This window comes from Oncorhynchus keta, unplaced genomic scaffold (assembly GCF_023373465.1).
Source record: "Oncorhynchus keta strain PuntledgeMale-10-30-2019 unplaced genomic scaffold, Oket_V2 Un_scaffold_714_pilon_pilon, whole genome shotgun sequence".
NCBI classification, from domain to species: Eukaryota; Metazoa; Chordata; class Actinopteri; order Salmoniformes; family Salmonidae; genus Oncorhynchus; species Oncorhynchus keta.
Genome location: NW_026290992.1, coordinates 161,551 through 186,229, shown reverse-complemented (window position 1 = coordinate 186,229; position 24,679 = coordinate 161,551). Strand labels below are relative to the sequence as shown.

The following is a 24,679-nucleotide window of genomic DNA, read 5'->3' as shown; positions in this document are numbered from 1 at the left end:
CATAGGTAGACTGTGAGCTACTCATAGGTAGACTGTGAGCTACTCATAGGTAGACTGCGAGCTACTCATAGGTAGACTGCGAGCTACTGTAGCGAATCGAACTGTTGGAGACCCCTGGTGAAAATACAGCCTACACAGGACAGCACAATCATTCATTTGCAGACAGAGAAACGTGTACTGTCAGTACGTAAAAAGTTATAAGAACTTCTTACAAGCCATCCCAGGACATGTACAGTATTCCCATCCACTACAAGACCATGGTGCATACCTACGAAACACCAAGAGAAACTTCCCCTCCCTGGCTTCAGTCTTTCAGTCTATGCTCAAAAACTACACTAGAACCCGTCCCACCTAGCTACATTTTATTAAGATGAATGCACTAATTGTAAATCGCTCTGGATAAGAGCGTCTGATTTATTACTAAAATGTCAAAAAAAATAACAAATAAAATACATGTAATGCAACTGTGCACTTCCCTTTCTGTTAGTATGTTTTTAACGTAAAACATGTAATGTATCTGCCCTCAGTCTGTCACTGGCCCTGGGATGATGGAAGAGAATGCAGGAAGTTGTTCTATTTCAATGCCTTACATTCTGTTAGCTACATTCCACAGTCTCGGGATGTGATGGTGGCTGGGTGGGGTCACAGCCCGGAAACAAAAACATTGGGCGCGTTTCATGTCATCGTTATTGCAGTCGACACACTGCTCAGCTGATAACGTCTGGAACAGTATTTACCTCTCTGGAAACACATTAATATGATATACATATAATATGGTAATCGGCTAAAATGCTCAGCAGCAGCGCGACTGCAATAAAGCGCGACCTGGAACGCACCCTGAGAGTAGAATATGGTGTTATCAGAAGGCAGACAAAGGCCTTCTGACTAAGGCAGAATATGAAGTGAAAAACATGACAAATATGTGTTTCTATAACTCTTCCTTCATATTCTCATTACTTCTCGTCTTAAAACTTCCTAGTACTGTAGATACGTCTATAAAATATATATTTTTCCCCTCACTTGAAAACCAACATTTCACCCATCAAAACAGTCAGTGTAATAGCACACCATGGGCACCTGTACTTATATATGACTTTAACATGTTCTCTGTCACGAGTCTCTATAAAGCTATAAATGTCCCTTGACCTTACCATCACCCACACACAGATCACATTATAATTGCATGATGTAAGCCTGTGTGTGTGTGTGTGTGTGTGTGTGTGTATGTGTGTGTGTGTGTGTGTGTGTGTCGACATGCAGGTTGTTAATCACCATGTTTTACTTTCATTATCATGGTCATACAAACATCTGTCATTATACGATGTTATATCGGGGTCCCAAACCCTATTGAAATAGGAACATATTAAACCAACGTATTCAATTAGGTGGCAATCAGGATAATGTACAGAAGGAGAACAAGTAGAAGCAAGTTAAAAACAAGAGCAACAACCAAACATGACGGATTTTAAAAGTTCAGATCACCCTCTACTCTGGCAGTGTAGTTCAATGATAAAGCGACGATGACAATCAACATACTTGCAAACAATGAACACAGCTAAAACACTGAAAGAGTGTGTGAGAGCTTGTGTCTAACATTATGGGAAAGCCAACTCAATGTAATGTCTTTATCGAAAACAAACCGTAGCTGAGTTTGGTTATTCGTGCTAATAGCTTGCCCTGAAGTTTGGTAAGAATGAGGCAGCCATTTAGATTTGAAGAGTCATTGAGCGACGTACAAAAACGACACATTCAAGCGCATCATCGTGATATCAGTCAGTACATTCAAAAACATTGTTTGTGGCCGTTACAAAATACATTTTGCAGATAGATGAAAAGCCTGTAGAGAGATTCAAGTTCAGCTTCACCACACAAACACCACCGCATCATCAGTGTTCTGTTCTAGAACACACCTGTCAGAGTGTTCAACAAGCTCAGGTCACAAAGCTGCCTGGACCTTGATTGGTTGGTTCTCTTTCCCTGACAGGACAGGAGGCGTGGCCACAGTAGCTGAAGAGCACCTGTATTGTCTTCCTTCATCTCTTCCTCTCTCCTCTCATCCCCTTCTCCAGGAGCAACACTGTCTTGTGATGTCGGACTCAGCCTCTCAGAGGAGAGATGTCCTGTGATGTCGGCCTCAGCCTCTCAGAGGAGAGATGTCCTGTGATGTCGGCCTCAGCATCTCAGAGGAGAGATGTCCTGTGATGTCGGCCTCAGCCTCTCAGAGGAGAGATGTCCTGTGATGTCGGCCTCAGCCTCTCAGAGGAGAGATGTCCTGTGATGTCGGCCTCAGCCTCTCAGAGGAGAGATGTCTTGTGATGTCGGCCTCAGCCTCTCAGAGGAGAGATGTCCTGTGATGTCGGCCTCAGCCTCTCAGAGGAGAGATGTCTTGTGATGTCGGACTCAGCCTCTCAGAGGAGAGATGTCCTGTGATGTCGGCCTCAGCATCTCAGAGGAGAGATGTCCTGTGATGTCGGCCTCAGCCTCTCAGAGGAGAGATGTCCTGTGATGTCGGCCTCAGCCTCTCAGAGGAGAGATGTCCTGTGATGTCGGCCTCAGCCTCTCAGAGGAGAGATGTCCTGTGATGTCGGCCTCAGCCTCTCAGAGGAGAGATGTCCTGTGATGTCGGCCTCAGCCTCTCAGAGGAGAGATGTCCTGTGATGTCGGCCTCAGCCTCTCAGAGGAGAGATGTCCTGTGATGTCGGCCTCAGCCTCTCAGAGGAGAGATGTCCTGTGATGTCGGCCTCAGCCTCTCAGAGGAGAGATGTCATGTGATGTCGGCCTCAGCCTATCAGAGGAGAGATGTCATGTGATGTCGGCCTCAGCCTCTCAGTGAGATAAAGCAGCTTTGGTTTTGCTCTCCAGGAAAAGCTCGACCACCACCTTCCTTACGTGACTCCACTGGAAATCCGTATTTTAAATAATAAAACGTGATGAGCCAGTTGGAGTCTCACTCCGGGTCTTGGTTTTTGTTCCTTGATTGTGCGATTGGTTGGAGGCTTACGAGTTCATCTCTCCCATTGGTTTATTGGAGTAACAAGGGTGTGAGTGATAGGGTGCTCTCCTTTGGTTTGTGTTGGCAGTGTGTCTAAGTGACCTTAACCGTCACAGGGAAACCCTGGCGTTGTGCAGGGGTCATGCCCTCTGATACACATCTGTCTATTCTCCTCTGTTCAGCTCACTTCAGGAAGGTGAGTGTGTATAAAGATACAACAGGGTGCCAGACAGACTAGACAGTCATCCCCTTGAACCCCTTGGGTTCCTCTACCTCTGTGATACTACAGTTCAGAGGTCAGGGTCAAAGGTCGTTGCAGGAGTGGGGGTTAAAGGATAAAGGTGATAGGGGTCATCACTCCAGGCCGAAGGTGCTGGTCTCTTCCACGGCAGTGAGCATCTTCTCGTGCAGCATGGAGAAGGATGGATATGGAGGGAGGTCCAGCCGGTTGAAACAGGTGTGAGCCCTGGGGAGGAGACAACCGCAAACACAGTGAAAACAACAACAACAATATGCTTCGGTCTGTATAATACCTTTTCATACATTATACTCAAATTGATAATACACTACATGAGTTCCCTTGGCCTTACAAGTGTAGTTAGTTCCCTTGGCCTTACAAGTGTAGTTAGTTCCCTTGGCCTAACAAGTGTAGTTAGTTCCCTTGGCCTTACAAGTGTAGTTAGTTCCCTTGGCCTTACAAGTGAAGTTAGTTCCCTTGGCCTTACAAGTGAAGTCAGTTCCCTTGGCCTTACAAGTGAAGTTAGTTCCCTTGGCCTTACAAGTGAAGTCAGTTCCCTTGGCCTTACAAGTGAAGTTAGTTCCCTTGGCCTTACAAGTGAAGTCAGTTCCCTTGGCCTTACAAGTGAAGTCAGTTCCCTTGGCCTTACAAGTGTAGTTAGTTCCCTTGGCCTTACAAGTGAAGTCAGTTCCCTTGGCCTTACAAGTGAAGTCAGTTCCCTTGGCCTTACAAGTGAAGTCAGTTCCCTTGGCCTTACAAGTGAAGTTAGTTCCCTTGGCCTTACAAGTGTAGTTAGTTCCCTTGGCCTTACAAGTGAAGTCAGTTCCCTTGGCCTTACAAGTGAAGTCAGCACAGTAGTTTACCTGGGTAGAGAGGTAACTTTGCCCCATTTCTCCACACAGAACCTGCGGGGTCCGTTGCTGCCTCGGAGAGAGGCGAAACCCTCGTAGGGAATACTGGAGGTACCCGTCACAAACTAACAGAACAGAAAGAAGAAGGTCGCTGTTACTCACTGTGTGTGTGTGTTTGTGTGTGTGTGTGTGTTTGTGTGTGTGTTTGTGTGTTTGTGTGCATGTGTGTGTGTGTTTGTATGTGTGTGTGTGTATGTGTTTGTGTCTTTGTTTGTATGTGTGTTTGTGTGTGTGTGTGTGTGTGTGTGTGTGTGTGTGTGTGTGTGTGTGTGTGTGTGTGTGTGTGTGTGTGTGTGTGTGTGTGTGTGCACCCCCACCTGTAGCAGCCTGAGTCTCTGCTCGTTGTTGAACCTCTCCACCGCCGCCCAGAACCAACGGATCACTATGTGGTTGTCATGGTAACCTGAGGGAGGCAGGAAAACAGACAGACATGAGTCACTCAGCAGCCTGGCCTTTCTCTCTGGTAGGCCTAGTTACTTCAGCTGTTCAACCAGTCAGCTAGCTAGGGTATACCGGTATATACTGGCCTTTCTCTCTGGTAGGTCTAGTTACTTCAGCTGTTCAACCAGTCAGCTAGCTAGGGTATACTGGTATATACTGGCCTTTCTCTCTGGTAGACCTAGTTACTTCAGCTGTTCAACCAGTCAGCTAGCTAGCTAGGGTATACTGGTATATACTGGCCTTTCTCTCTGGTAGGCCTAGTTACTTCAGCTGTTCAACCAGTCAGCTAGCTAGCTAGGGTATACTGGTATATACTGGCCTTTCTCTCTGGTAGGTCTAGTTACTTCAGCTGTTCAACCAGACAGCTAGCTAGGGTATACTGGTATATACTGGCCTTTCTCTCTGGTAGGCCTAGTTACTTCAGCTGTTCAACCAGACAGCTAGCTAGCAAGGGTATACTGGTATATACTGGCCTTTCTCTCTGGTAGGCCTAGTTACTTCAGCTGTTCAACCAGACAGCTAGCTAGCAAGGGTATACTGGTATATACTGGCCTTTCTCTCTGGTAGGCCTAGTTACTTCAGCTGTTCAACCAGTCAGCTAGCTAGCTAGGGTATACTGGTATATACTGGCCTTTCTCTCTGGTAGGCCTAGTTACTTCAGCTGTTCAACCAGCTAGCTAGCTAGGGTATACTGGTATATACTGGCCTTTCTCTCTGGGAGGCCTAGTTACTTCAGCTGTTCAACCAACCAGCTAGCTAGGGTATACGGGTATATACTGGCCTTTCTCTCTGGTAGGCCTAGTTACTTCAGCTGTTCAACCAGTCAGCTAGCTAGCTAGCTAGGGTATACTGGTATATACTGGCCTTTCTCTCTGGTAGGCCTAGTTACTTCAGCTGTTCAACCAGACAGCTAGCTAGCTAGGGTATACTGGTATATACTGGCCTTTCTCTCTGGTAGGCCTAGTTACTTCAGCTGTTCAACCAGACAGCTAGCTAGCTCGGGTATACTGGTATATACTGGCCTTTCTCTCTGGTAGGCCTAGTTACTTCAGCTGTTCAACCAGACAGCTAGCTAGCTAGGGTATACTGGTATATACACTTCTTTCTGTAACAGCTCTTCCTAATTGGAAAGACATGTAAAAACATTTCCTTCTACATCTGAATGGAACAATGGACTATCTTTACTGCTGCCTGAGACCCAGACAGCAGCTCAAAATGACATTATGAAAGGTGCAATACACAAAGTTATTGTCTGTGTCTTAAATGGCACCCTATTCACTACGTAGTCCCTGTCTCTCCCCATCTCCCCCCTGTCTCCCCCTCTCTTCCTCTCCCCCCTGTCTCTCCCTGTCTCCCCAGTCTCTTCCTCTCCCCCTGTCTCTCCCCGTCTCCCCCCCTCTCTTCCTCTCCCCCTGTCTCTCCCCATCTCCCCCTGTCTCCCCCTCTCTTCCTCTCCCCCCTGTCTCTCCCCGTCTCCCCAGTCTCTTCCTCTCCCCACCTGTCTCCCCCTGTCTTCCTCTCCCCCCTGTTCATACCTCCTCTGTAATCTGTGTTGCTCCTCCAGTCTGCCCCCTGTCTCTCTCCCCGTCTCCCCAGTCTCTTCCTCTGCCCCCTGTCTCTCCCCACCTCCCCCCTGTCTCTCCCCATCTCCCCCTGTCTCTCCCCATCTCCCCCTGTTCATACCTCCTCTGTAATCTTTGTTGCTCCTGCAGTCTGCCCCCTGTCTCTCTCCCCGTCTCCCCAGTCTCTTCCTCTCCCCCTGTCTCTCCCCATCTCCCCTCTGTCTCTCCCCGTCTCCCCCCTGTTCATACCTCCTCTGTAATCTGTGTTGCTCCTCCAGTCTGCCCCCTGTCTCTCTCCCCGTCTCCCCAGTCTCTTCCTCTCCCCCTGTCTCTCCCCGTCTCCCCCCTGTTCATACCGCCTCTGTAATCTGTGTTGCTCCTCCAGTCCACCAGGTCTATCTCAGCGGTGCCAGCTATCACCAGCTCCAGCTCCCTGGCATCGAACACTGACACCAGCCTGGAATCCACCACCTGCATGACACAGCACAGGGCATCCAGGCTACAAACCATGACCACAACCTTTGTATCCCAGTTGGTAGAGGCTGGTGCTTGTGACAGTGCTGGGTTAGAGTCCCAGCACCACCCATATGTAAACTGTATACACGCATGACTGTAAGTCGCTCTGGTTAAAACAGTCTGTTAAATGGCATGTATTATTATTACAAACACAACTAAAACAAACTCAATCCCATTATACAGCCTTCCTATCACATCCTATCACATACAGCCTTCAGCTACATCTTGCCCAATTTGAATTCAGTTGTTGTTGATGTCTGTGAGCAGGAAGTTGCCCCAGTGTGTATGATGATACTGCTGAGTCTACATTTATCAGAATCTGTATCAGGAGATGTTTGAGGAGATATTTTATTCAGAAAGTCCTTGTTCTAGATCGTACCTCATAGAAGCCCCGGACCAGACTCTCTGTCTGTTGAACCACTCCTCTCTCAATACGCCACTTCACCATGCGCTCAATGTACTCCTTCTTATTCTTCTCTGTCACTGGGAGGTTGGCCCCGCCCGGCTTCAGCTCTCTCTCTGTGATCTACACACACAGTACATACACATGAGCTTTATAACTTACACACACACACACGAGCTTTATAACACACACACACACACACACACACACACACAGTACATACACATGATCTTTATAACACACACACACACACACACACACACAAGCACACACACACACACACACACACACACACACACACACAAACACACACACACACACACACACACACACACACACACACACACACACACACACACACACACACACACACACACACACACACACACACACCTGTCCGAACACCTCCTCATTGACAGTGAAGGTGAGGTCCAACATGTCCTCGATGTCGTTGTCCTTCATCCACTGGAGACTCTGGTGGAACTCCTCATCCAGATACTCCAGATCACTCAGCTCACATAGGCTATAGAATAGTAGAGCAGAGTAGAGTAGAATGGAACAGAATAGAGTGGAATAGAATAGAGTAGAATAGAGTGGAGTGGAATAGAGTAGAATAAAGAAGAATGGAGTAGAATAGAGTGGAGAAGAATAGAGTAGAGTAAAATAGAGTAGAGCAGAGTAGAGTAGAATATAGAGTAGAATAGAGTGGAGTACAATAGAGTAGAGTAAAATAGAGTCGAGCAGAGTAGAGCAGAATAGAATAGAGCAGATTAGAATAGAATATAGTAGAATGGAGAAGAGTAGAGTAGAATAGAGTAGAGTAGAGTAGAATAGAATAAAGTAGAATAGAGTGTAGTAGAATAAAATAGAGTAGAGTAGAATAGAGTAGAATATAGTATAATAGAGTAGAGCAGAATAGAGTATAATATAGTACAATAGAATAGAGCAGAATAGAGTATAATAGAGTAGAGCAGAATAGAGTAGAGCAGAGTAAAGCAGAATAGAGTAGAGTAGAATAGAGTAAAGTAGTGTAGAATGGATTTAGGCAGGAGGTCAGTGAACTCTACTAATCTACATAACCACATGTCTGGTACATTCTTAAAATATCTGACAAATATTCTCTAGTCATATAGTATAAAGCCCTATATTCAACACTGGACCTCAAAGCCTGTTCCACAGCTGTTTTCATTGTTCCCCTGTAATCAGGGACTGATTTAGACCTGGGACACCAGGTGTGTGCAATTAACGATCATGTAGAACAGAAAACTAGCAGGGGCTGGACCTCGTAGGGTAAGAGTTGAATACCCCGGGTGTATAGCTAGAATTAGACAGTCCAGGTGGTGGATACGTACATGCGCAGCAGGCCCTTATAGAAGGGTCGAGTGAAGAAGGCATCCAGTAGGTATTGGTGGATCAGAGCCAGGCCCAGGATACGCCCGCTGAAACGGAACCTGTACAGGGAAGGAGAGAGAGAGAAGATACTTAGATTACAGATGTTATTACCCAGGTCCTAGTATAGACAACATGGTATTACCCAGGTCCTAGTATAGACAACAGATGGTATTACCCAGGTCCTAGTATAGACAACATGGTATTACCCAGGTCCTAGTATAGACAACATGGTATTACCCAGGTCATTGTATAGACAAGATGGTATTACCCAGGTCCTAGTATAGACAACATGGTATTACCCAGGTCCTAGTATAGACAACATGGTATTACCCAGGTCCTAGTATAGACAACAGATGGTATTACCCAGGTCCTAGTATAGACAACATGGTATTACCCAGGTCCTAGTATAGACAACATGGTATTACCCAGGTCCTAGTATAGACAACAGATGGTATTACCCAGGTCCTAGTATAGACAAGATGGTATTACCCAGGTCCTAGTATAGACAACAGATGGTATTACCCAGGTCCTAGTATAGACAACATGGTATTACCCAGGTCCTAGTATAGACAACATGGTATTACCCAGGTCCTAGTATAGACAACATGGTATTACCCAGGTCCTAGTATAGACAACAGATGGTATCACCCAGGTCCTAGTATAGACAACAGATGGTATTACCCAGGTCCTAGTATAGACAGATGTTATTACCCAGGTCCCAGTATAGACAACATGGTATTACCCAGGTCCTAGTATAGACAACATGGTATTACCCAGGTCCTAGTATAGACAACAGATGGTATTACCCAGGTCCTAGTATAGACAACAGATGGTATTACCCAGGTCCCAGTATAGACAACATGGTATTACCCAGGTCCTAGTATAGACAACAGATGGTATTACCCAGGTCCCAGTATAGACAACATGGTATTACCCAGGTCCTAGTATAGACAACAGATGGTATTACCCAGGTCCCAGTATAGACAACATGGTATTACCCAGGTCCTAGTATAGACAACATGGTATTACCCAGGTCCTAGTATAGACAACATGGTATTACCCAGGTCCTAGTATAGACAACATGATGGTATTATTACCCAGGTCCTAGTATAGACAACAGATGGTATTACCCAGGTCCTAGTATAGACAACAGATGGTATTACCCAGGTCCTAGTATAGACAACAGATGGTATTACCCAGGTCCTAGTATAGACAACATGGTATTACCCAGGTCCTAGTATAGACAACATGGTATTACCCAGGTCCTAGTATAGACAACAGATGGTATTAGACCAGGTCCTAGTATAGACAACATGGTATTACCCAGGTCCTAGTATAGACAACAGATGGTATTACCCAGGTCCTAGTATAGACAACATGGTATTACCCAGGTCCTAGTATAGACAACATGGTATTACCCAGGTCCTAGTATAGACAACATGGTATTACCCAGGTCCTAGTATAGACAACAGATGGTATTACCCAGGTCCTAGTATAGACAACATGGTATTACCCAGGTCCTAGTATAGACAACATGGTATTACCCAGGTCCTAGTATAGACAACATGGTATTACCCAGGTCCTAGTATAGACAACAGATGGTATTACCCAGGTCCTAGTATAGACAACAGATGGTATTACCCAGGTCCTAGTATAGACAACATGGTATTACCCAGGTCCTAGTATAGACAGTATAGACAACATGGTATTACCCAGGTCCTAGTATAGACAACAGATGGTATTACCCAGGTCCTAGTATAGACAACAGATGGTATTACCCAGGTCCTAGTATAGACAACATGGTATTACCCAGGTCCTAGTATAGACAACATGGTATTAGGTCCCAGGTATTACCTAGTATAGACAACAGATGGTATTACCCAGGTCCTAGTATAGACAACAGGTCCTAGTATAGACAACAGATGGTATTACCCAGGTCCCAGGTCCTAGTATAGACAACATGGTATTATCCAGGTCCTAGTATAGACAACATGGTATTACCCAGGTCCTAGTATAGACAACATGGTATTACCCAGGTCCTAGTATAGACAACATGTTATTACCCAGGTCCTAGTATAGACAACAGATGGTATTACCCAGGTCCTAGTATAGACAACAGATGGTATTACCCAGGTCCTAGTATAGACAACATGATGGTATTAGACAACATGTTATTACCAGGTCCTAGTATAGACAACAGATGGTATTACCCAGGTCCTAGTATAGACAACATGGTATTACCCAGGTCCTAGTATAGACAACATGGTATTACCCAGGTCCTAGTATAGACAACATGTTATTACCCAGGTCCTAGTATAGACAACAGATGGTATTACCCAGGTCCTAGTATAGACAACATGGTATTACCCAGGTCCTAGTATAGACAACATGGTATTACCCAGGTCCTAGTATAGACAACATGGTATTACCCAGGTCCTAGTATAGACAACATGGTATTACCCAGGTCATAGTATAGACAACAGATGGTATTACCCAGGTCCTAGTATAGACAACATGGTATTACCCAGGTCCTAGTATAGACAACATGGTATTACCCAGGTCCTAGTATAGACAACATGGTATTACCCAGGTCCTAGTATAGACAACATGGTATTACCCAGGTCCTAGTATAGACAACATGGTATTACCCAGGTCCTAGTATAGACAACATGTTATTACCCAGGTCCTAGTATAGACAACATGGTATTACCCAGGTCCCAGTATAGACAACAGATGGTATTACCCAGGTCCCAGTATAGACAACATGGTATTACCCAGGTCCTAGTATAGACAACATGGTATTACCCAGGTCCTAGTATAGACAACAGATGGTATTACCCAGGTCTTAGTATAGACAACATGGTATTACCCAGGTCCTAGTATAGACAACATGTTATTACCCAGGTCCTAGTATAGACAACAGATGGTATTACCCAGATCCTAGTATAGACAACAGATGGTATTACCCAGGTCCCAGTATAGACAACATGGTATTACCCAGGTCCTAGTATAGACAACAGATGTTATTACCCAGGTCCCAGTATAGACAACATGGTATTACCCAGGTCCTAGTATAGACAACCGATGGTATTATCCAGGTCCTAGTATAGACAACATGGTATTACCCAGGTCCTAGTATAGACAACAGATGGTATTACCCAGGTCCTAGTATAGACAACATGGTATTACCCAGGTCCTAGTATAGACAACATGGTATTACCCAGGTCCTAGTATAGACAACAGATGGTATTACCCAGGTCCTAGTATAGACAACATGGTATTACCCACGTCCTAGTATAGACAACATGGTATTACCCAGGTCCTAGTATAGACAACAGATGGTATTACCCAGGTCCTAGTATAGACAACATGGTATTATCCAGGTCCTAGTATTGACAACATGGTATTACCCAGGTCCTAGTATAGACAACATGGCATTACCCAGGTCCTAGTATAGACAACATGTTATTACCCAGGTCCTAGTATAGACAACAGATGGTATTACCCAGGTCCTAGTATAGACAACAGATGGTATTACCCAGGTCCTAGTATAGACAACATGGTATAACTCCAGGTCCCAGTATAGACAACATGGTATTACCCAGGTCCTAGTATAGACAACAGATGGTATTACCCAGGTCCTAGTATAGACAACATGGTATTACCCAGGTCCTAGTATAGACAACATGTTATTACCCAGGTCCTAGTATAGACAACATGTTATTACCCAGGTCCCAGTATAGACAACATGGTATTACCCAGGTCCTAGTATAGACAACATGGTATTACCCAGGTCCTAGTATAGACAACATGTTATTACCCAGGTCCTAGTATAGACAACAGATGGTATTACCCAGGTCCTAGTATAGACAACATGGTATTACCCAGGTCCCAGTATAGACAACATGGTATTACCCAGGTCCTAGTATAGACAACATGGTATTACCCAGGTCCTAGTATAGACAACAGATGGTATTACCCAGGTCCTAGTATAGACAACAGATGGTATTACCCAGGTCCTAGTATAGACAACATGGTATTACCCAGGTCCTAGTATAGACAACATGGTATTACCCAGGTCCTAGTATAGACAACCGATGGTATTATCCAGGTCCTAGTATAGACAACATGGTATTACCCAGGTCCTAGTATAGACAACAGATGGTATTATCCAGGTCCTAGTATAGACAACATGGTATTACCCAGGTCCTAGTATAGACAACATGGTATTACCCAGGTCCTAGTATAGACAACAGATGGTATTACCCAGGTCCTAGTATAGACGACATGGTATTACCCAGGTCCTAGTATAGACAACATGGTATTACCCAGGTCCTAGTATAGACAAATGGTATTACCCAGGTCCTAGTATAGACAACAGATGGTATTACCCAGGTCCTAGTATAGACAACATGGTATTACCCAGGTCCTAGTATAGACAACATGGCATTACCCAGGTCCTAGTATAGACAACATGTTATTACCCAGGTCCTAGTATAGACAACAGATGGTATTACCCAGGTCCTAGTATAGACAACAGATGGTATTACCCAGGTCCTAGTATAGACAACATGGTATAACTCCAGGTCCCAGTATAGACAACATGTTATTACCCAGGTCCTAGTATAGACAACAGATGGTATTACCCAGGTCCTAGTATAGACAACATGGTATTACCCAGGTCCTAGTATAGACAACATGGTATTACCCAGGTCCTAGTATAGACAACATGGTATTACCCAGGTCCTAGTATAGACAACATGGTATTACCCAGGTCCTAGTATAGACAACAGATGGTATTACCCAGGTCCTAGTATAGACAACATGGTATTACCCAGGTCCTAGTATAGACAACATGGTATTACCCAGGTCCTAGTATAGACAACATGGTATTACCCAGGTCCTAGTATAGACAACATGTTATTACCCAGGTCCTAGTATAGACAACAGATGTTATTACCCAGGTCCTAGTATAGACAACATGGTATTACCCAGGTCCTAGTATAGACACAGATGGTATTACCCAGGTCCTAGTATAGACAACATGGTATTACCCAGGTCCTAGTATAGACAACAGATGGTATTACCCAGGTCCTAGTATAGACAACAGATGGTATTACCCAGGTCCTAGTATAGACAACATGGTATTACCCAGGTCCTAGTATAGACAACATGGTATTACCCAGGTCCTAGTATAGACAACCGATGGTATTATCCAGGTCCTAGTATAGACAACATGGTATTACCCAGGTCCTAGTATAGACAACAGATGGTATTATCCAGGTCCTAGTATAGACAACATGGTATTACCCAGGTCCTAGTATAGACAACATGGTATTACCCAGGTCCTAGTATAGACAACAGATGGTATTACCCAGGTCCTAGTATAGACGACATGGTATTACCCACGTCCTAGTATAGACAACATGGTATTACCCAGGTCCTAGTATAGACAAAATGGTATTACCCAGGTCCTAGTATAGACAACAGATGGTATTACCCAGGTCCTAGTATAGACAACATGGTATTACCCAGGTCCTAGTATAGACAACATGGCATTACCCAGGTCCTAGTATAGACAACATGTTATTACCCAGGTCCTAGTATAGACAACAGATGGTATTACCCAGGTCCTAGTATAGACAACAGATGGTATTACCCAGGTCCTAGTATAGACAACATGGTATAACTCCAGGTCCCAGTATAGACAACATGTTATTACCCAGGTCCTAGTATAGACAACAGATGGTATTACCCAGGTCCTAGTATAGACCCCACGTCCTAGTATAGACAACATGGTATTACCCAGGTCCTAGTATAGACAACATGGTATTACCCAGGTCCTAGTATAGACAACAGATGGTATTACCCAGGTCCTAGTATAGACAACATGGTATTATCCAGGTCCTAGTATAGACAACATGGTATTACCCAGGTCCTAGTATAGACAACATGGCATTACCCAGGTCCTAGTATAGACAACATGTTATTACCCAGGTCCTAGTATAGACAACAGATGGTATTACCCAGGTCCTAGTATAGACAACAGATGGTATTACCCAGGTCCTAGTATAGACAACATGGTATAACTCCAGGTCCCAGTATAGACAACATGTTATTACCCAGGTCCTAGTATAGACAACAGATGGTATTACCCAGGTCCTAGTATAGACAACATGGTATTATCCAGGTCCTAGTATAGACAACATGGTATTACCCAGGTCCTAGTATAGACAACAGATGGTATTACCCAGGTCCTAGTATAGACAACAGATGGTATTACCCAGGTCCTAGTATAGACAACATGTTATTACCCAGGTCCTAGTATAGACAACATGTTATTACCCAGGTCCCAGTATAGACAACATGGTATTACCCAGGTCCTAGTATAGACAACATGGCATTACCCAGGTCCTAGTATAGACAACATGTTATTACCCAGGTCCTAGTATAGACAACAGATGGTATTACCCAGGTCCTAGTATAGACAACATGTTATTACCCAGGTCCCAGTATAGACAACATGGTATTACCCAGGTCCTAGTATAGACAACATGGTATTACCCAGGTCCTAGTATAGACAACATGTTATTACCCAGGTCCTAGTATAGACAACAGATGGTATTACCCAGGTCCCAGTATAGACAACATGGTATTACCCAGGTCCTAGTATAGACAACAGATGGTATTACCCAGGTCCTAGTATAGACAACATGGTATTACCCAGGTCCTAGTATAGACAACATGTTATTACCCAGGTCCTAGTATAGACAACAGATGTTATTACCCAGGTCCTAGTATAGACAACATGGTATTACCCAGGTCCTAGTATAGACAACAGATGGTATTACCCAGGTCCTAGTATAGACAACATGGTATTACCCAGGTCCTAGTATAGACAACAGATGGTATTACCCAGGTCCTAGTATAGACAACAGATGGTATTACCCAGGTCCTAGTATAGACAACATGGTATTACCCAGGTCCTAGTATAGACAACATGGTATTACCCAGGTCCTAGTATAGACAACCGATGGTATTATCCAGGTCCAACATGGTATTACCCAGGTCCTAGTATAGACAACAGATGGTATTATCCAGGTCCTAGTATAGACAACATGGTATTACCCAGGTCCTAGTATAGACAACATGGTATTACCCAGGTCCTAGTATAGACAACAGATGGTATTACCCAGGTCCTAGTATAGACGACATGGTATTACCCACGTCCTAGTATAGACAACATGGTATTACCCAGGTCCTAGTATAGACAAAATGGTATTACCCAGGTCCTAGTATAGACAACAGATGGTATTACCCAGGTCCTAGTATAGACAACATGGTATTACCCAGGTCCTAGTATAGACAACATGGCATTACCCAGGTCCTAGTATAGACAACATGTTATTACCCAGGTCCTAGTATAGACAACAGATGGTATTACCCAGGTCCTAGTATAGACAACAGATGGTATTACCCAGGTCCTAGTATAGACAACATGGTATAACTCCAGGTCCCAGTATAGACAACATGTTATTACCCAGGTCCTAGTATAGACAACAGATGGTATTACCCAGGTCCTAGTATAGACAACATGGTATTATCCAGGTCCTAGTATAGACAACATGTTATTACCCAGGTCCTAGTATAGACAACAGATGGTATTACCCAGGTCCTAGTATAGACAACAGATGGTATTACCCAGGTCCTAGTATAGACAACATGGTATTACCCAGGTCCTAGTATAGACAACATGGTATTACCCAGGTCCTAGTATAGACAACATGGTATTACCCAGGTCCTAGTATAGACAACATGTTATTACCCAGGTCCTAGTATAGACAACAGATGGTATTACCCAGGTCCTAGTATAGACAACATGGTATTACCCAGGTCCTAGTATAGACAACATGGTATTACCCAGGTCCTAGTATAGACAACATGTTATTACCCAGGTCCTAGTATAGACAACATGGTATTACCCAGGTCCTAGTATAGACAACAGATGGTATTACCCAGGTCCTAGTATAGACAACATGGTATTACCCAGGTCCTAGTATAGACAACATGGTATTACCCAGGTCCTAGTATAGACAACATGGTATTACCCAGGTCCTAGTATAGACAACATGTTATTACCCAGGTCCTAGTATAGACAACATGGTATTACCCAGGTCCTAGTATAGACAACATGGTATTACCCAGGTCCTAGTATAGAGAACAGATGGTATTACCCAGGTCCCAGTATAGACAACATGGTATTACCCAGGTCCTAGTATAGACAACATGGTATAACCCAGGTCCTAGTATAGAGAACAGATGGTATTACCCAGGTCCCAGTATAGACAACATGTTATTACCCAGGTCCTAGTATAGACAACATGGTATTACCCAGGTCCTAGTATAGAGAACAGATGGTATTACCCAGGTCTTAGTATAGACAACATGTTATTACCCAGGTCCTAGTATAGACAACATGGTATTACCCAGGTCCTAGTATAGACAACATGGTATTACCCAGGTCCTAGTATAGACAACATGTTATTACCCAGGTCCTAGTATAGACAACATGGTATTACCCAGGTCCTAGTATAGACAACATGGTATTACCCAGGTCCTAGTATAGACAACATGGTATTACCCAGGTCCTAGTATAGACAACATGGTATTACCCAGGTCCTAGTATAGACAACAGATGGTATTACCCAGGTCCTAGTATAGACAACATGTTATTACCCAGGTCCTAGTATAGACAACATGGTATTACCCAGGTCCTAGTATAGACAACATGGTATTACCCAGGTCCTAGTATAGACAACATGGTATTACCCAGGTCCTAGTATAGACAACATGTTATTACCCAGGTCCTAGTATAGACAACAGATGGTATTACCCAGGTCCTAGTATAGACAACATGGTATTACCCAGGTCCTAGTATAGACAACAGATGGTATTACCCAGGTCCCAGTATAGACAACATGGTATTACCCAGGTCCTAGTATAGACAACATGGTATTACCCAGGTCCTAGTATAGACAACAGATGGTATTACCCAGGTCCTAGTATAGACAACATGGTATTACCCAGGTCCTAGTATAGACAACATGGTATTACCCAGGTCCTAGTATAGACAACAGATGGTATTACCCAGGTCCTAGTATAGACAACAGATGGTATTACCCAGGTCCTAGTATAGACAACATGGTATTACCCAGGTCCTAGTATAGACAACATGGTATTACCCAGGTCCTAGTATAGACAACATGGTATTACCCAGGTCCTAGTATAGACAACATGGTATTACCCAAGTCCTAGTATAGACAACAGATGGTATTACCCAGGTCCTAGTATAGACAACAGATGGTATTACCCAGGTCCTAGTATAGACAACATGGTATTACCCAGGTCCTAGTATAGACAACATGGTATTACCCAGGTCCTAGTATAGACAACAGATGGTATTACCCAGGTCCTAGTATAGACAAGATGGTATTACCCAGGTCCTAGTATAGACAACATGGTATTACCCAGGTCCTAGTATAGACAACAGATGGTATCACCCAGGTCCTAGTATAGACAACAGATGGTATTACCCAGGTCCTAGTATAGACAGATGTTATTACCCAGGTCCCAGTATAGACAACATGGTATTACCCAGGTCCTAGTATAGACAACATGTTATTACCCAGGTCCTAGTATAGACAACAGATGGTATTACCCAGGTCCTAGTATAGACAACAGATGGTATTACCCAGGTCCTAGTATAGACAACAGATGGTATTACCCAGGTTCCAGTATAGACAACATGGTATTACCCAGGTCCTAGTATAGACAACAGATGGTATTACCCAGGTCCTAGTATAGACAACATGGTATTACCCAGGTCCTAGTATAGACAACATGGTATTACCCAGGTCCTAGTATAGACAACAGATGGTATTACCCAGGTCCTAGTATAGACAACATGGTATTACCCAGGTCCCAGTATAGACAACATGGTATTACCCAGGTCCTAGTATAGAGAACAGATGGTATTACCCAGGTCCTAGTATAGACAACATGTTATTACCCAGGTCCTAGTATAGACAACATGTTATTACCCAGGTCCTAGTATAGACAACATGTTATTACCCAGGTCTTAGTATAGACAACATGTTATTACCCAGGTCCTAGTATAGACAACATGGTATTACCCAGGTCCTAGTATAGACAACATGGTATTACCCAGGTCCTAGTATAGACAACATGTTATTACCCAGGTCCTAGTATAGACAACATGGTATTACCCAGGTCCCAGTATAGACAACAGATGGTATTACCCAGGTCCCAGTATAGACAACATGGTATTACCCAGGTCCTAGTATAGACAACATGGTATTACCCAGGTCCTAGTATAGACAACAGATGGTATTACCCAGGTCTTAGTATAGACAACATGGTATTACCCAGGTCTTAGTATAGACAGATGTTTTGGCTCGTCTCTTCAGTACATGTCCATTCATCACCAGGGCTGGGCTCCATTCAAATTGAAGTAACTCAATTCAGGAAATTATTTAGTTAAAATTGAAAAAATATATATACAAAAAGCTTCTTGAAAGTAATTGAAAATAGATTACATTTTTTCAATTACTGAATAGGAATTTCAGTTTGCTTCCAGAATTGACTTAAATTTGAATTGACCCCAACCCTGCTTATCAGCCAACAGACCACATACCACTCAGACCCCAACCCTGCTTATCAGCCAACAGACCACAGACCACTCCGACCCCAACCATGCTTATCAGCCAACAGACCACAGACCACTCCGACCCCAACCCTGCTTATCAGCCAACAGACCACAGACCACTCCGACCCCAAACCCTGCTTATCAGCCAACAGACCACAGACCACTCAGACCCCAACCCTGCTTATCAGCCAACAGACCACAGACCACTCCGACCCCAACCCTGCTTATCAGCCAACAGACCACAGACCACTCCGACCCCAAACCCTGCTTATCAGCCAACAGACCACAGACCACTCCGACCCCAACCCTGCTTATCAGCCAACAGACCACAGACCACTCCGACCCCAACCCTGCTTATCAGCCAACAGACCACAGACCACTCCGACCCCAACCATGCTAATCAGCCAACAGACCACAGACCACTCCGACCCCAACCCTGCTTATCAGCCAACAGACCACAGACCACTCCGACCCCAACCCTGCTTATCAGCCAACAGACCACAGACCACTCCGACCCCAACCCTTCTTATCAGCCAACAGACCACTCCGATCCCAACCCTGCTTATCAGCCAACAGACCACAGACCACTCCGACCCCAACCCTGCTTATCAGCCAACAGACCACAGACCACTCCGACCCCAACCCTGCTTATCAGCCAACAGACCACAGACCACTCCGACCCCAAACCCTGCTTATCAGCCAACAGACCACAGACCACGCCGACCCCAACCCTGCTTATCAGCCAACAGACCACTCCGACCCCAAACCCTGCTTATCAGCCAACAGACCACAGACCACTCCGACCCAACCCTGCTTATCAGCCAACAGACCACAGACCACTCCGACCCCAACCCTGCTTATCGGCCAACAGACCACAGACCACTCCGACCCCAACCCCTCCCAGTCTTCAGTTTACTCACCACTCGTGATGGTTGTCTACGAAGGCAGACATGGGGCTGATCTGAACAGTGTAGGTGTCGTTGGCCGAGTACTCAAACAGGCCGTAGTACGGGTTGAACAGCTCTCTGGACACCAGGAAGAAAAACTCTCTGGACGGGCCGCTGTAGTCCAACCTGCAACACATCCAGGGAGATACATTATCACACAGGAACACAAAGGAACAGCGTAGATAGAAATAGAACATCATAGAGCAGACAAAGTGCATTTCTAACTGAAATATTCCTCAAATGTGTCATTCTATTGAACCCAGGATCATCCCCCCCGCTTCTGGAAGAGTAGAGGACAGGCAGTCTGTCTGACTCACCCCTCCTCTCCCAGGAAGCTGACATAGAGCTTGCTCCTCTGCAGGTCTTTCCGGGAGTAACACATGACCTGGTTGAAGGCATCCTCCAGGAGATGATCTCTACGGATGATCAACCTGGGGGTTGGGGGAGGAAGAGACACACACAGGGGGGAACTGGTAAGGGCAGGAGGGCGTGGATGGAGGGTATGTGGGTGGACCACAGAACTAGAATGAGATTCTATTTCTTTGGCCGGAACACCAAAGCATTTAGCTAGATCAATAACGCATTCATATTACAGTATTCATCCATGAATATGAATCTATATTACAGTATTCACACATGAATATGAATCTATATTACAGTATTCACACATGAATATGAATCTATATTACAGTATTCATCCATGAATATGAATCTATATTACAGTATTCACACATGAATATGAATCTATATTACAGTACATCCATGAATATTCATATTACAGTATTCACACATGAATATGAATCTATATTACAGTATTCACACATGAATATGAATCTATATTACAGTATTCACACATGAATATGAATCTATATTACAGTATTCACACATGAATATGAATCTATATTACAGTATTCATCCATGAATATGAATCTATATTACAGTATTCACACATGAATATGAATCTATATTACAGTATTCACACATGAATATGAATCTATATTACAGTATTCACACATGAATATGAATATATATTACAGTATTCACACATGAATATGAATCTATATTACAGTATTCACACATGAATATGAATCTATATTACAGTATTCACACATGAATATGAATCTATATTACAGTATTCATCCATGAATATGAATCTATATTACAGTATTCACACATGAATATGAATCTATATTACAGTATTCATCCATGAATATGAATATGAATCTATATTACAGTATTCACACATGAATATGAATCTATATTACAGTATTCATCCATGAATATTAAAACATGTTACAGTATTATATTGATGACAAACACCCTCCCCACTACATACTTTAACTTCCCTGGGCCCTGGCCGTAGCCCTTGGTCTACATACTTTAACTTCCCTGGGCCCTGGCCGTAGCCCTTGGTCTACATACTTTAACTTCCCTGGGCCCTGGCCGTAGCCCTTGGTCTACATACTTTAACTTCCCTGGGCCCTGGCCGTAGCCCTTGGTCTACATACTTTAACTTCCCTGGGCCCTGGCCGTAGCCCTTGGTCTACATACTTTAACTTCCCTGGGCCCTGGCCGTAGCCCTTGGTCTACATACTTTAACTTCCCTGGGCCCTGGCCGTAGCCCTTGGTCTACATACTTTAACTTCCCTGGACCCTGGTCGTAGCCCTTGGTCTACATACTTTAACTTCCCTGGGCCCTGGCCGTAGCCCTTGGTCTACATACTTTAACTTCCCTGGGCCCTGGCCGTAGCCCTTGGTCTACATACTTTAACTTCCCTGGGCCCTGGCCGTAGCCCTTGGTCTACATACTTTAACTTCCCTGGGCCCTGGCCGTAGCCCTTGGTCTACATACTTTAACTTCCCTGGGCCCTGGCCGTAGCCCTTGGTCTACATACTTTAACTTCCCTGGGCCCTGGCCGTAGCCCTTGGTCTACATACTTTAACTTCCCTGGGCCCTGGCCGTAGCCCTTGGTTTACATACTTTAACTTCCCTGGGCCCTGGCCGTAGCCCTTGGTCTACATACTTTAACTTCCCTGGGCCCTGGCCGTAGCCCTTGGTCTACATACTTTAACTTCCCTGGGCCCTGGCCGTAGCCCTTGGTCTACATACTTTAACTTCCCTGGGCCCTGGCCGTAGCCCTTGGTCTACATACTTTAACTTCCCTGGGCCCTGGCCGTAGCCCTTGGTCTACATACTTTAACTTCCCTGGGCCCTGGCCGTAGCCCTTGGTCTACATACTTTTAACTTCCCTGGCCGTAGCCCTTGGTCTACATACTTTAACTTCCCTGGGTCCTGGCCGTAGCCCTTGGTTTACATACTTTAACTTCCCTGGACCCTGGCCATAGCCCTTGGTCTCCAGTTTGCGGTAGAAGTTCCGCAGTTTGGCTTCAAAGTCTCGCTTGTAGGGGGCAGGGGCACGGGCATTAGCTCGCTGTGTTCCTGGGGGAATACAATTTGACAGAGAACGAGGGATGAGTGTGTGCTCCCTACAAACAGGGAGAGAGAGAGAGAAAGAGAAAGAGAAGAGAGAGAGAGAAAGAGAGAGAGACAGAGACAGAGAGAGACAGAGACAGACAGAGAGAGACAGAGACAGACAGAGACAGAGACAGACAGACAGACAGAGACAGAGAGAGAGAGACAGAGACAGATAGAGACAGAGAGAGAGAGAGAGACAGAGAGAGACAGAGAGAGAGAGAGAGAGAGAGAGAGAGAGAGAGAGAGAGAGAGAGACAGAGAGACAGAGAGAGAGAGACAGAGAGAGAGAGAGAGAGAGAGAGAGAGACAGAGACAGAGATAGAGACAGACAGAGAAAGACAGAGACAGACAGAGAGAGAGAGAGAGACAGATAGAGAGAGACAGAGACAGAGAGAGAGAGACAGAGAGAGAGAACCACCCAGAGACAGAGTTAAAGATGGAGGAGGAGACAAGAAAAGAGCTCCCTCTATACCTGTGTGTGTGTGTGTGTGTGTGTGTGTGTGTGTGTGTGTGTGTGTGTGTGTGTGTGTGTGTGTGTGTGTGTGTGTGTGTGTGTGTGTGAAAAAGAGAGAGAAATAGAGAAAGACAGAATGGTAACAGAGAGAGATGTAGAGAAGCCTTCTCACCAGGTGAGTTCTGTGGGGAGGACACGGGGGAGCTTCGTGGGGACTGGCAGTAGCTGGGGTGCAGTAAGGCGTGAGGCGGAACGTATGACATCACTTCCTCCTCAAACAGGCTGCCAGAGAGAACCAAGAGAGAGGAGACAATGTCACTGAGAGCTACAGAGACCCAAAGTAACAAAACTGTGTTTGAACTAAAGCCTAGGTATTGGCTCGGGGAGCTAACACAAGTCGTCAGGTGTCAAGCACAAAGCTTCTCATACACTGATAGTTGTGAGAGGCAGGTACAGATGTAGGATCTTCATTTGATCACCCTGTTGCAGGAGAACTTTCCTGCAGTGCAGAAAATGTAAAACGTATTGTGTATTTGAGTCTTCTAAAGTTTGTAATTTCCACTTAGAAATGTCACATTCCCCTGGACACATCTCCATGAATTATTATCCATTATCTCCTGTTGCTGCAGGATTATTTTCCTTCTGTAGCAAACTGGCTGAAATGAAGGTCCTACATCTGAATAAGGCAGGTATGAGGCAGGTACAGGTATGAGGCAGGTACAGGTATGAGGCAGGTACTGGTATGAGGCAGGTACTGGTATGAGGCAGGTATGAGGCAGGTACATGTATGAGGCAGGTACAGGTATGAGGCAGGTACTGGTATGAGGCAGGTACAGGTATGAGGCAGGTACAGGTATGAGGCAGGTACAGGTATGAGGCAGGTATGAGGCAGGTACAGGTATGAGGCAGGTACAGGTATGAGGCAGGTACAGGTATGAGGCAGGTACTGGTATGAGGCAGGTATAGGTATGAGGCAGGTACAGGTATGAGGCAGGTACAGGTATGAGGCAGGTACTGGTATGAGGCAGGTACAGGTATGAGGCAGGTACAGGTATGAGGCAGGTACAGGTATGAGGCAGGTACAGGTATGAGGCAGGTACAGGTATGAGGCAGGTACAGGTATGAGGCAGGTACAGGTATGAGGCAGGTACAGGTATGAGGCAGGTACAGGTATGAGGCAGGTACAGGTATGAGGCAGGTACAGGTATGAGGCAGGTACAGGTATGAGGCAGGTACAGGTATGAGGCAGGTACAGGTATGAGGCAGGTATGAGGCAGGTACAGGTATGAGGCAGGTACAGGTATGAGGCAGGTACAGGTATGACAGTAGCTCACCTGAGGAGGATGACCAGGTCTGCATCACCAGACAGCCTGGCAAGACCAGAGGCCCCTTCATTACGGATCAACTGCACCTTCTCCCTGTGGTGGAGAACAACAGAATGATCCTTAACCACTCCTTGGAGGTATAGTGAGTGAGTTGACAACAGTAGTGAATTTAGTAGTGAGGGTTTGAGGGACCGTTCTGAGTGAAGTGAGGAGGGAGGGGTGGGAAGGAGGGAGGGGGGGGGGGAGGAAGGAGGGAGGGGGAGGAAGGAGGGAGGGGGGGGGGGCGGAGGGGGGGG

The 24,679-nt window shown here is 45.1% G+C and overlaps 1 protein-coding gene across 1 annotated transcript in view; it reads right to left on the bottom strand.

Moving 5' to 3' along the window:
* Positions 1-1,261: 1,261 nt before the first annotated feature.
* The window catches only part of hecw2b (HECT, C2 and WW domain containing E3 ubiquitin protein ligase 2b), a 127,383-nt gene continuing 103,965 nt past the window's right edge, over positions 1,262-24,679 (bottom strand). The window contains 12 exon segments of the mRNA XM_052517366.1: positions 1,262-3,458; positions 4,094-4,206; positions 4,459-4,544; positions 6,501-6,615; positions 7,040-7,186; positions 7,457-7,586; positions 8,416-8,514; positions 20,102-20,254; positions 20,446-20,559; positions 22,448-22,568; positions 23,231-23,340; positions 24,393-24,476. Of these exon segments, the coding sequence (XP_052373326.1) occupies positions 3,347-3,458; positions 4,094-4,206; positions 4,459-4,544; positions 6,501-6,615; positions 7,040-7,186; positions 7,457-7,586; positions 8,416-8,514; positions 20,102-20,254; positions 20,446-20,559; positions 22,448-22,568; positions 23,231-23,340; positions 24,393-24,476 (1,384 nt within the window). The 3' untranslated portion in view covers positions 1,262-3,346.